At 43.0% G+C, this 12487-nt stretch overlaps 2 protein-coding genes across 9 annotated transcripts in view; one reads left to right on the top strand and one right to left on the bottom strand.

The window, feature by feature from the left end:
• The window catches only part of STXBP4 (syntaxin binding protein 4), a 141002-nt gene extending 135031 nt beyond the window's left edge, over nt 1–5971 (bottom strand). For 4 of the 7 annotated variants that reach the window (XM_030534645.1, XM_030534644.1, XM_030534648.1 and 1 more), the window contains exons 1-3: nt 5887–5968; nt 3019–3091; nt 2010–2083 (exon numbers count right to left, since the gene is read on the bottom strand). Coding sequence is in view for 3 of the 7 variants with exons in the window: in XM_030534644.1 (XP_030390504.1) it covers nt 2010–2044 (35 nt within the window). In the remaining 4 variants the exon portion in view is untranslated. Of the gene's footprint in view, nt 1–2009; nt 2084–3018; nt 3092–5886 lie in introns of those variants that run through there. The other 3 variants (XM_030534647.1, XM_030534651.1, XM_030534646.1) reach the window with 3 other exon arrangements.
• Nucleotides 5972–6026: 55 nt separating this feature from the next.
• Nucleotides 6027–12054, top strand: LOC115635626 (cytochrome c oxidase assembly protein COX11, mitochondrial). Of its 2 annotated transcripts, none has more exons than XM_030534656.1 (4): nt 6027–6322; nt 7433–7588; nt 9208–9333; nt 10153–12054. In XM_030534656.1, the coding sequence occupies exons 1-4, from the start codon at nt 6044–6046 to the stop codon at nt 10333–10335; spliced, it is 744 nt and encodes a 247-aa protein (XP_030390516.1). In that variant the 5' UTR covers nt 6027–6043; the 3' UTR covers nt 10336–12054. The 2 variants fall into 2 exon arrangements, with proteins under 2 accessions (XP_030390516.1, XP_030390515.1); XM_030534655.1 differs by having other exon boundaries at nt 6027–6370.
• Nucleotides 12055–12487: the final 433 nt, after the last annotated feature.

The following is a 12487-nucleotide window of genomic DNA, read 5'->3' as shown; positions in this document are numbered from 1 at the left end:
TCATTAAGATGTTATGGCCCTTAGCCAGGTGAATGCTTTGTTATATAATATGGAAAAATACTTGCATCTGGTCTATCATAAAATAGTAATTAATTAAGAAAAATAATGGCCTATGTCATTGGAAAGAGTAAAATATATATTCCATTAAATAGCACTTGTTTAATCTAGAAAAAATATAAGAAAATAGGCACAAGCAACAAAGTGCAACAATATGAATTGTACCAAGTATCAGGGGGTAGCCATGTTAATCTGTATCCACAAAAACAACGAGGAGTCTGGTGGCATTTTAAAGCCTAACAGATTATCTAACACAAATCTTTTAGACTTTAAGGTGCCACCAGACTCCTCGTTGTTAGTGTTAATTGTTTTTTTCTCTTCCCTTGCACATAGCTATTTTAAACACAAGGAATGTAGTGTTCAAACTTCCTGTAAATCTCAATTAGCACCTGAACATGTGCATTACTGATATAGCATCGTATTGTCTAAATATATTGGAAAATTGTGCAGCTTCACACACAAAGATTGTGCCTAATCTGCATGTGCCTGTGTTTGCATAGAGAAACTGGGTAAATTAATCTACAAATGACCAGTCATTCATGACCATCATCCTTGCACAGCAAACCCAAATGAGGAATGTAATTGTTTGCAAGTTTTTTATGTACACACCCACTGATCAAAAAAATAATAATCAAGCTTTCTGAAGAACCATGATCTGGTATCAGTGAAAACGCAGCTAAGTTTCTTTGGCTCTTAAAAAGGATACAGCCAAGTGTTGCATAGGAAATTTGTTTTTAATTTTCAATTGTTTTTAAGAAACATGAAGACAACTTATTTCTTTATTGGTTTTGTACTTTTCCTTCTGGCAAATATACTGTTTTCTTTTTTCAGTTTCCACTGCAACTGAAATTAAGATGGCTATTAATTTGCTCATCTTTTGCCAGAATCATTACAAATTTGTGAATATGATAAATTAGTTTGCCAGTACTGAGAGCAGAACCCAGTAAGTTGTGCATGAGCACAACAGTCATGATACAATTCTGCACAAACTGTTTGTGTATGTTTTAAATTATCACTTTTGCTGACATGCTTGGCATGGTTATCTAGTGGTTTGAGAAGGATCTGGGAGTTGGGATTCTTGAATGCCATTTATTTTGAGCTAATCATGGAAAGGTTCCATTGGTTCGGTAAGAAGTTGATTTAAATAACAAAGGTTCAGTAACAGTTGATTTAAGGCTCTTAACTATAACCACTTGTAAAATTAATATAACACTTACTTCTGACACAGAATTGTTAGGAAGCTAATTAATTAATGTTTCTAGAACACTGAGATTTTTGCATGAAAAATACAAGACATGCAAACATTATTATGCAGAGAAGTAGTGTGCCATAACATATAAACTCCATATTTTGCATGACCTTGTTGTAGCTGGCTCATTCCGAAGAGAAGCTCATTCAATACACATCTTCAGTAAACTTATAATATGATATTCTACAACAAGAAAGTTTTCAAGGGAATATTAGTTGTAATATGCAGCTTTTCATCTCAAGGGCATCGGTTTGCAACCAGTGTAGGTTAAATGACTGAAAGATTTAAAAGCTGTTTTTATTTGGAGTTTGGTGGTCTCCATCTACTACCAAGTGAACACGTGTCTATATTAAAAAAAATAACCACCACAGTTGGTACTATTTTGCAACCTTAAGTAAGTCTCAGTAGGGAGACAGAGGAATGAATGGACTTGGTGACTGAATTATTCTCCAGGATTGTGTGGTGATCTGGGGAAGTTTTTTCAATGGAAAGACAGAGGCCTTCAATCTCTAGGGCCATTGTGAACAAGAAATTAACAAAATTAAAATATTTACATTTGTAAGAACCTTCTTTGAACCGTGTTTACCTTTAAGAACTTACTGAAACAACACACCATCACCACCAATGCTAACAATAAGAACTTGATCCAGTAACCCAGCATTTACTACATTCTTGTTAAAATAAAACCAAAAAAAAACCTTACCTATTATGTAAATTTAGGGACTCTGTAGAGGCCATCTTCTTAGATGAACTGTTAAATGGTCAGAATAGAAGATTCTGAAAGATAAATGACAGACCCACAACCAAGATTAAAGATTGCTGTAAAAAAGGAGAAATCACTTGTAGAAACGTGCAGACATGTTTATTTTTAAATTCTCATACCAATTCTTTTAAGACTGTTTGCCTGAAGATGAGTGGGAAGAGTTCACTTCTGGGTATAACTGGTTCATGAATTGATTGCTGAGGAGCAAAGTACTAAAAGCCTAACATCCTCGGCTCAGTTCTTTGTTGTACCACTATAAATCCAGAGTAACTCCATTGGCATAAATGGCACTCCTCCAGATTTACACTGAAAATTTACACAGATTTAGACCCCTTGTGATTTCAACCTGTGAAACCCAATGCAGTAGTCCTGATTACACTGTAAGAGGAACCCCAATATAATCCTAAAGAAGAGAATATGAACTCTGATTTTCTTCCAATATTGATTATAGAGTTTTCCCATCTTGTTTCATATACAGTAAAGGACCCGATACCATAGCTTTTCAAATTCTGGGACTTGCTATAAAGCACGGTCTTGCTTTATAGCCTTTAAGTCAGATATACAGGTATGGGATATAAGGTGCCATTAAATATTATTAATGAAACTATGCTAAAGGGTCACTCCTATAATAGCCTCACCAAAACTGTAAGTCCATGAGAAACATTCCTGAATGTATTTAGGTTATAGTCATCTGATAAACTGCTGGAACATTATTGGTATGGAAATATCCTACCAGTTCATTTAATGTCTATTCAGACATGTTGGTTTTAAGTGAACATAACGTATTTCATCCTCCCTTGCTTTTACTATCTCTTCCCCTTTTGTTAAGGAGGAGAATTATAAATATTGTTTTCACCCCTTTTGGCTGAAGAAACAAGTGTCCTTGTTTGTAACTAGAGTCATTCAACGATTCGTGTAACCAGTGTGTTACAAGGATGGGTCGGTATACCTCATTTTAGAAGGCAGCAAATTCATTAGCTGCAACATTTGGTGCAGTTGCTTGTCACCCTGTAGAGCAGCACCTGAAAACAAGATGTGCCACACATTCTGAAAATGCAGCCCAACTATAGGATCCAAAGCTTAAGATGTCAGTTGTGTGGATTTTGACTTAAAGCGACGTAAAAAAGGAACTCACAAATTAGAAAAATCCAAGTAATTACAAAACCAAAATCAGGTAGAGCTTGTTCTGCAACTCTGAAGCCTTTCAAAAATCTAAAACAAAAACCAATTCTCAGAAAACAAATGCATGAGTAATAACTTGACTTCTCCATGCATCATTTATCAATTAGTAGAGATAAGTACCTACATTCACCAGAGGTGTCCTGAAGTTAGCCTAATAAAATTTGCAAAACTCTGAGTTCTTTGGATGAAGTTTTACATACAAGTGAAAAGTATTGGTATTCTTTCAAACCCATCAACTAATATAATGATTGTAGCATAGCTTCCTCCAATGTTACAGTTTGATTCTTCCAATTCCCCTCCCCCCCACATCCTAATTAACGGCGAACACTTTGCACCACTTTCAAATTTTCCATCAATTGTTGGATGTATAAAGTATAGCTTCTTTTTAAAGACACAGTCCAATTTGTTCTTTCTGTCCATAAGTATATGTTTGTAAAAAAGTCAATAAAAATATTTATATTAAATTTTTTTTTAAGAGAGAGACTAAGCTTTCCCAGGAATTTTTGCTCAAGGTGTCACTATTCATTCATCTTCTCTAGATAATGCTATGGTCACCTATAGTGTGTGGGGCCAGCATAGTTAGGATTTGTGAATTTGTGTGAACTTGATTGTCGTGAAATCATTACTGTTAACATCACATTGGCATGTTACATAACCTGTCAATGTTTTCTATCAAAATATAGTCAAATCAATATACAATGGGGTGACAAGGCAGCAAAATATAACCCACTGACCCAAATTTGATCCCACTGCAAAAAGTCATCAGGACAGGACACAGCAAAGGGATGTGATGTTCAAAAATTTGGCTTGCGTCCCAGGCTACGCCATTTGCAACCATTTGTTCAAATAAATGGAATTGCATCATTACATCCATCACTTTGTATGAAGATGCCATTACGACGACTCTGAACTTCATCAACTCACTGTTATGTATGACTTCACAGAAGGGCACTGCCTGAAAACACCAGTGTGCTGCACAAAAGTTTTGTGATGCAATAGGATGGACTTGGCCAAAAAAACCAAGGTACTACAGTGAAACATTGCAACCAGGCACCATTGTGCCATGTTATAACATTGACTGTGCTGCATCAAGAATCCCTAAAACCATAGCATGGCAATCCATGGCATGCTGCTTGCTTGGTCCAATGCAAACAGTCTGACATGAGGCTATGGTGAGGTTCTGCACAGCCCCAGAAGCGCTGCAGGCCACAGGAGTATAATTGTATGTAGCCCCCAAGAAATGTCCCTGCAGCAAAAGTTCCCTTAACATTAGAGAAATGGCTATGAGCCGTCCCTGTGCTGGGACACCGTGGAAGCCTGGGGAATGCTCACAGTGCTTCACTGGATGACCCTGCAGAGAAAAACCATTTTTGCTAGGTACAACCCTGTGAGTAGAAGGGTTTTGTGGGGTGACACTCCTGCAAGATCAGACCTTTGGGAGAAGCAGCCTGCCCCCTTTCCCTGGGGCAGCCCCACTGAGAGAGCACGCCCACTGCAATGTTCCCATTCAGAGTGCCCCTGCTGCCCCTAGGCCAGCCATATTCAGAGCACTCCCATTCCCCCTGACATGTCTCCACTGGAAGTGCTCTTGCCAATTCTGAGCTGTCACCATTGGCAGTGCCCCCACTGCCTTTGCCCCCATTGGGAGAGCCCCCCTGCTCTACCATGTCCCCAATGGCAGTGCTCCACATGCCCCTGCCATGTCCCCAAAGAGGATGCTACCCATGGCCCCAATGGGAGCGCTCCCCCCGCCCCTGCCATGTCCCCAATGAGGACACTGCCTGCGCCCCTGCCAAGCCCCCAATGAGGATGCTCCCCCCCGTCGTGCCCCCAATAGGAGCGCTCCCCATGTCCCTGCCATGTCCCCAGTGAGGACGGTGCCCATGGCCCCGCCAAGCCCCCAGTGAGGATGCTTCCCCCCCCGCCATGTCCCCAGTGAGGATGCTTCCCCCCCGCCATGCCCCCAATGGGAGCGCTCCCCATGTCCCTGCCAAGCCCCCAGTGATACCCACCCCCCCGCCATGTCCCCAATGGGAGCGCTCCCCAAGCCCCTGCCATGTCCCCAGTGAGGATACTCCCCCCCCGCCATGCCCCCATTGGGAGCGCTCCCCATGCCCCTGCCAAGCCCCCAGTGAGGATACCCACCCCCCCGCCATGCCCCCATTGGGAGCGCTCCCCATGCCCCTGCCAAGCCCCCAGTGAGGATACCCACCCCCCCGCCATGCCCCCAATGGGAGCGCTCCCCAAGCCCCTGCCATGTCCCCAGTGAGGATACTCCCCCCCCGCCATGCCCCCATTGGGAGCGCTCCCCATGCTCCTGCCATGTCCCCAGTGAGGATACTCCCCCCCCGCCATGCCCCCAATGGGAGCGCTCCCCATGTCCCTGCCAAGCCCCCAGTGAGGATACCCACCCCCCCGCCATGCCCCCATTGGGAGCGCTCCCCCCGCCCCTGGGAGCTCTGTGAGGGGAGGCACCGTGGCCCCTTTCCTCCCAGGAGGCGGGTGAGGTGTCAGCACAAAGCTCTGATGAAAGTGACAGAGAAACCGCGCTGAGCCACACGCGCCAGCCCACGGGACTCGCCGCCGCTCCAAGCCAGGAGGGGAAGGGGGCGGGGCAACGAGAACGCGAACTTACCCCCTGCGGCCGCCGTAGACTGTGCGCCACCGAGTCTGGAAACCGCCCGGTTCCTGCCGTGCAGCTACCTGAGCCCCGGGTCTCGCGAGACTAGCGAATCACGTGTGTGAAGTGCCGCCCTGCCCGACGGCCCCGGGTCGTCACGTGAGAGGGGAGGATGGAGCTGTGCGGGCGGGGCTGGAGGTGCCTCGGGGTCCTTCGGCTGCCGTGCGGGGCTGCCGGATCGGGCCCCCGCCTGCTCAGCGTCTGGGCCCGAGGGGGCTCGGCCTGCGGCCGGTGCCCTCGAACCGGGCCCCCGCGCCGCCAGGCCTGGCCTGGCTTCCAGCAGGCGCGAGGGGCGGCGCGCCCCAACCCCTTCGCGCGGGCCCAGGAGCAGGAGTGGAGGCGCAGGAACCGGACCGTCCTGACCTACGTCGCCGCCGCGGCCGTGGGCATGGTGGGCATGTCCTACGCGGCCGTGCCGCTCTACCGCCTCTACTGCCAGGTCAGGGCCGGGCAGAGGCCCCCTTCCTCCCCCACGGATTCCCCTGCCGGCCCGCCCCCGCCAGGGACGCTCCCACCGGCCGGCCCAGCCCCCGGCGCCCCTAGCGAAGCCCGGAGCTCCGGGAGGTTTAGGGATGCTGCCCCCTTCCCTCTTTCTCCGCCTCTGTTCTCAGGCCGCAGTCTAGGCTGAAGGCGGGGTCGAGTACACACGCTGTCCGTGTCCCTGGGCACTGCAGGGACAGGCAGCCGGCGCCCACTTTTGTCCCCGCTGGGTCTGGCGGCAGGGAAAGCCCGAGCAGCAGGACGCTAGACTGCTGAGAATACCAGTGTGGATGTGGGGGGCATTTCTTGGGCACGTAGAGATCGGTGTAGGGTGTATAGCCTAGGGTTCAGGTGGGCAGGGCACTCTCCCACCTAAATCTTGACTCTGTCTACACGGTTAGGTATGCCTATGGTGGGTGGGCATACAGTGTACATACCCTTCCTCATGCCATAAGCAAAGATGTACCCTAAATATCTGGCTCTACGTGCACACAGGGTTCTCACTTCCCTCTCCTTGCTGGAGCCTTCTGCCCTATATATTTTAAATCATTGCCATCCACTTGCTGTTGTTTATTGATTGTATTACCAGAGCACCTAGGAGCCTAGTCAGTAGCTAAGCCCCTGCTATGCACTTGCCTGGTTATTTTTTTTTTATTTGTTGTTTCAAAAGGGCAGTGTAACAAAATTACTTGTTCCCTTTTGCCCCAGTTTGTTTTACTGTGTGTATGGTAATTTTCACTTTTCTTCACTACAGTCTGGTGTTTGGGTGGAACCTTTCCTAAAGGGGAAAAGGGAAAAAAAAATAAATGAAAAAGAAATAAATTTGGTCAGGGGACTCCTAGGGAAGAGTACTACCTGACACTACTTTCAATGCTTCCTGGAACTGACTAGCTCTTAAGGCGGTAGTGTTACCTTTAACCCTCTTTCTACAGAGGTTGAAATTGTTTACTTTCTGGTACCTCAAATACCATCAAGTTTTCAATTTTAAATACTGCTAACTACAACTTTTCTTTTTCTAAAGGCTACTGGACTAGGTGGGTCAGCAGTAGCAGGCCATGATTCAGACCAGATTGAGACTATGGAACCTGTTAAAGATCGCATCATTAAGGTCACTTTCAATGCTGATGTGCATGCAAGTCTACACTGGAATTTTAGACCTCAGCAGACAGAAATATACGTAAGAAACTTACACAAAAATTCATTTAGACATTATAGAATGATTATGAAAGCTACAAAAAAAACTTACAAAACTGAAAAATTGAGGCTTCAAATCTTAACTGTTGAAAACTTGTTCTGTGTTAGTGTCTAATACATACATTAGCTCTGATCTTGAAAAGATTTAAACATGGATGAGAGCCTTTTTGGGATCAAGGCTATAGATAGGCCTATTCATGGACTACTCAAGTATTTACAATATGGGGGTCTTTTATTTCAGCACCCATTCAAATAATATTGAAGCTACTTTCATTTGAATTCACAAATGTTAATGCCACAGATTTAAAGGATACCGTCAAATGGATTTTGCATAATGTTAAAAATAATTGTAGGTTTTTAATTTCAACTTAAAGGGCAAAAACAATGATTGAAATATTTTTACTTACCAAATATTTGTCTTGGTTGCTGCTGTACACATTGGTTTGTATATTAGTTTCTTAGAACGTTTTAGAAAAGGTTAATATAAGTTGCACAGGCAGCAAGCACGGGCAAAAACGCAAGTTGGGGCCCTAGTCTTGCAACTTACAATGCATGTGGGCATTAAAGTCTGCAGGGCTCATGCTGGCAGGGCAGAACAGTCCACCTCAGCATTGTAAATTACAGCACTGGGGCTTAGGTCAAGAGGGCACTTTTTTTTTTTTTTTTTTTTTTTTTTACACCTTTAATAATAATGCTACTGTTGAAAACTGGTTACTAACACAGGCTCTTCTGAGGTCAGTTGTGTTCCTTGATCAGTTGTTTGAATTCATTATTGAAATTACTGTTTTGATATTTTTTTCAACAGGGTTATTGGACTTTGTATACCAAAGTGTATTACAGGTGTGTCTCATCTTACGCTGGGGTTCCATTCCGCGATCAGCGCGTAAAGCGAAAATTGCGTATAGTCACAATTACATTGAGTTGAATGGCAGGCGGAATTGCCTGCACTACAGGAACAGTATTTAAATTGTTGGGGTTTTTTTGTTTTGTTTTTGCCAACCACGTAAAGCTGAATTCGCACATGTTAAATGCACTTAAGATGCGACAGACCTGTAATCTGACATCTACAAAGACCCAATTCTATATGGTGTCATAAGGCTCCAAAAAGATGCTAAACTACTGAAGTCAATGGGAGTATGTCTACATAGCTCCCAGCAAGCCTCCCAGCATGCTGTATAGATGGCACTTTGAAGTTTCAGCTTGGGTCTAGTCTAGCCCCCTCCTACCCCCCAAGAAAAAGGCTTTAGAGCCCAAATTCCATCCAAAGCGACAACTTCAAACACAGTCTACCACATGGGCTGTGTAGATATACCCTTGAAGTCCAATATCTTGTAGGATAAGATCCAAAATGCATCCATATTATGATTGATTTTGTGTGTGGATATTAAAGCTAGTTCTCGATACAGTTTTTAATTTGCAATCACTTTTCCAGATTCACTAATGTTGGAAATATAGGAAATAGATAACTTGCAGTGAATCTGCCTTTAAGGCAGCTAAAAAAATTATCACTGGAATAAATTTAGCAACTTAAGTCCTACAGAACTTTGAGAGTGGTGTAATTAATGTAAAGTAAATACAATAATATTTTGTTTTTTTAAACAGGTTGTACCAGGAGAGACTGCACTGGCATTTTACAAAGCAAAGAATTCTACAGACAAACCAGTAATTGGAATATCTACATATAATGTGGTTCCATTTGAAGCAGGACAGTATTTCAATAAAATACAAGTAGGTGAAGTATGTAACTCCAAGGCGCGTCAGGCAATCTAGACTGGCAAAATTCAGTATTTCAGACATTATCCTTTCCAAATAGGCATGCATCAATTCATCTATTTAGCCTAGGCTAAATCATAGAAGGCAGGTTCTAAAAATCCCAGTAGAGTGGCTCCCAGAGTGTAGGAGATGGACCACTAACGATCTTGTAGGCACTTACTTGTGGGTTGAATAGTCATAAGGTATTGATTGTTCACTTCAAAACTATTAAATACTTTCCTAATATAACTTTTCAATTTAAGCAGTTGCTGTAATTGCCACTTGGTATCTATTCACCAGAGAGGGGAGATCTATGAATCACGAATAGGGAAGAAGTTTGTGTCATGGACCATATCTCTGTTTTAACAGTTAAAGAGAGAACCTGCTATCCCATTACAATCACAGATCTTGTTCCATTAGCAGGGGCTGCTCTAGCTTTTTTGCAGTCCCAAGCATGGCAGTCAGGCTGCCTTCGGCGGCTTGCCTGTGGGAGGTCTACCGGTCCTGCGGCTTCAGCCTACTCGCCACCAAATCCGCTACCGGCGGACCTCCCACAGGCAAGCTGCCAAAGGCAACCTGACTGCCACCCTTGCAGGGACCAGCAGGGTGCCCCCCGCAGCCTGCCATCCCAGGCACGCTCTTGAAGCACTGGTGCCTGGAGCTGCCGCTGTCCATTAGACATTTAAATTTATCAAAGTACGAGCACTAGAAAAAACAGTAGACTTAAAGGCTGTTCTTAACATGCAGTCTGTGCATATTTGTTTTGTAACTGTTCCCACTTTCCACCATTTACAGTGCTTTTGTTTTGAAGAACAGCGGCTTAATCCCCAAGAGGAAGTGGACATGCCTGTATTTTTCTTCATAGATCCTGAATTTGCTGAAGACCCAAGAATGGTCAATGTTGATCTGATCACTCTTTCTTACACTTTTTTTGAAGCAAAAGGAGGACACAAATTGCCACTCCCAGGTTATCAATAATATACTATCTATACAACGAATGAGTAGTTTCTCTGGTACCTGGCAGCAAAACACATTCTTCCAAAGACACAAGGAGGATATGAAACACCACATGGAACTACTGTACATATGAATTTGTATTTTAAATTAAACCATGACAGAGATGCTCTTAAGGTGTGAATTTTATTCTACTTTCCATACAAGGGCCAATGATGTGTCTGAACACACAGGAAAAGGGAAATCTTTGTAGCTAAGTGCAAATGGACATCTTCAAAACAATTATCAGATTTAGCTTTATATTCAGTTGATAGGAACAGCTTTGTCCACTAAATCTCTGAGGGTATGGAGTTAATAATCTTCTCTGTTGATGGAAACCGGATAAGAAAACTTAATGCCTGAAAATGATTAAGCGCTTATGCTACTTCAGAAGGACAACTTTCATTGATCCTGTGTTTTAGGTGAAAAGGAATACCCTTACCAGCAAATATTCTACCTAATCTTGTTAGACCTCATGAGAGGAAACAAAATCAGTCTGGGTCACTAAAGGATACTTATGTGGTACAGGAATAGACATTGATTCATTAGGACTCTCCCTTTTATGGTACTGAATTAATAGTCTGACATAGACCAGTGGTCACTGCTGCTAGAGGTAGAGTGAGTTGTGTGTGTTAGATGTTGTGCACAACAGAGGTCCTGACTACTTATGGTTATTTAAAAAAAAAAAAAAAAAGAGCTATTTGTTAGACAAGCATTTCTCTTACAGTTCCAGTAGGTATTGGTGTTCAGTTTTGGTAAACAGCAGTACAGTGTTGTGTACTGTTAAAGAGCTGCTGTTCACCTCAGATGTGACTGCATTTTGGTGGTAGACAAACATAATTTCTCCATGAATATCTTATAGGAGAATTAGGTTGATTTGTGAAGTACTTAGATATCTTTGAATGAAAGATGGTATAGAAGCTCTTAATGGGTTATTTTTTATTGTAACATGGCAGTTTTGAAGCAGAGCTTAATGTTTTGCATTGCTGGTTTCTACCTAAGCCCCAAAGAAAGTAGCAAAAGTGTTTACAGAAGACTCTTAAAGAAAGAGTGATGTAACTTATCTCAAAAGCTATCAGGAAATACTAGATCAGAATGGTTCTTCCCTACCTGCCCTTCTATCTAGGTATTAATATGGCTTTCCACACCATCTTAATCATTAATGGATTTTATTCTCCCAAGAGCCCCGTGACACAGGCAGTTATCCCCATTTTATGTGTAGGGGAACCAAGGCACAGGGTGGAAGAAGTGTTATGCCCAAGCTCTCACACACATTGAACTCAGGACTCAATTCCTACTTTAGTATCCTTTTCCCCCTAGACCATCCCACCGACTCTCACGTTAGTGCACGGACTGTGATAAAAGTAATACCAAAAGTAGTATTTCATAGTACAGACATCACCATGAGGGGCACATTAGAAATCATGACAAAATATCGAATTGCTCTCATTTAAGTCTCTGCAAACTACATTTGTATATGATTTAAGAGCAGTGCTATGCAGAGGAGCTCTTCTTGTTCCCCTGTCTCTATTTTTGGTGCATCTCTTACGTCTATCCAAATTATTGGTTGTTTTTAAAGTACATGGAAGTCTCTTTCAAAACAAAGAACATTATTGTACTGTGTATTTACTGGCATCCAGTGTATCTTTTGTAATAACACAATGTGAAATCTGAACTAGACTGATTAAAAATATTACAGTTTCATGCTGAGTGTTACATTGTTCTGCTACATAAAATGATTTTTACTCGATGTAGAGAGTCTGAGCAAAGCCCTGCCCTGTGCAGGATTGTAAATTCCAGAATGAAGGCCAAATCTTGGCCCCAGAGAAGTGTATGGAAATTTAGCTATTGACTTATTTCTTCAAAATATAGACTATAACAAACACGAGCTTCCTGTGGAGCGCTGGGTGCTTTAGACAGACTGTTAGACACTCCAGATAAACACTTTTTTCCTTCCAATCATATTGCCATAGCAGAACAAACAAACATTGAATAAATACCAATAATAAAATTGCCACCGAGTCCTCCACCAACTTCACCCAGTTCTCTGGGCCAGTGATACGTTATATATGCCTTATCAATAAAGAACTCAAACTATTACATACCATGCAAATACCAGAGGTATAGGGGCCCTATC

This window comes from Gopherus evgoodei, chromosome 15, assembly GCF_007399415.2.
Source record: "Gopherus evgoodei ecotype Sinaloan lineage chromosome 15, rGopEvg1_v1.p, whole genome shotgun sequence".
NCBI classification, from domain to species: domain Eukaryota; kingdom Metazoa; phylum Chordata; order Testudines; family Testudinidae; genus Gopherus; species Gopherus evgoodei.
This window is presented reverse-complemented; position numbering and strand designations above follow the sequence as displayed.

What these genes read in the sequence shown, in the direction of transcription:
- LOC115635626 (XM_030534655.1), top strand. Translation starts at nt 6,044, where the DNA reads ATGGAGCTGTGCGGGCGGGGCTGGAGGTGCCTCGGGGTCCTTCGGCTG. An exon ending in TCTACCGCCTCTACTGCCAG is followed by an intron (nt 6,371 to 7,432) that starts GTCAGGGCCGGG and finishes CTTTTTCTAAAG; the next exon opens with GCTACTGGACTAGGTGGGTC. An exon ending in AGTATTTCAATAAAATACAA is followed by an intron (nt 9,334 to 10,152) that starts GTAGGTGAAGTA and finishes CACCATTTACAG; the next exon opens with TGCTTTTGTTTTGAAGAACA.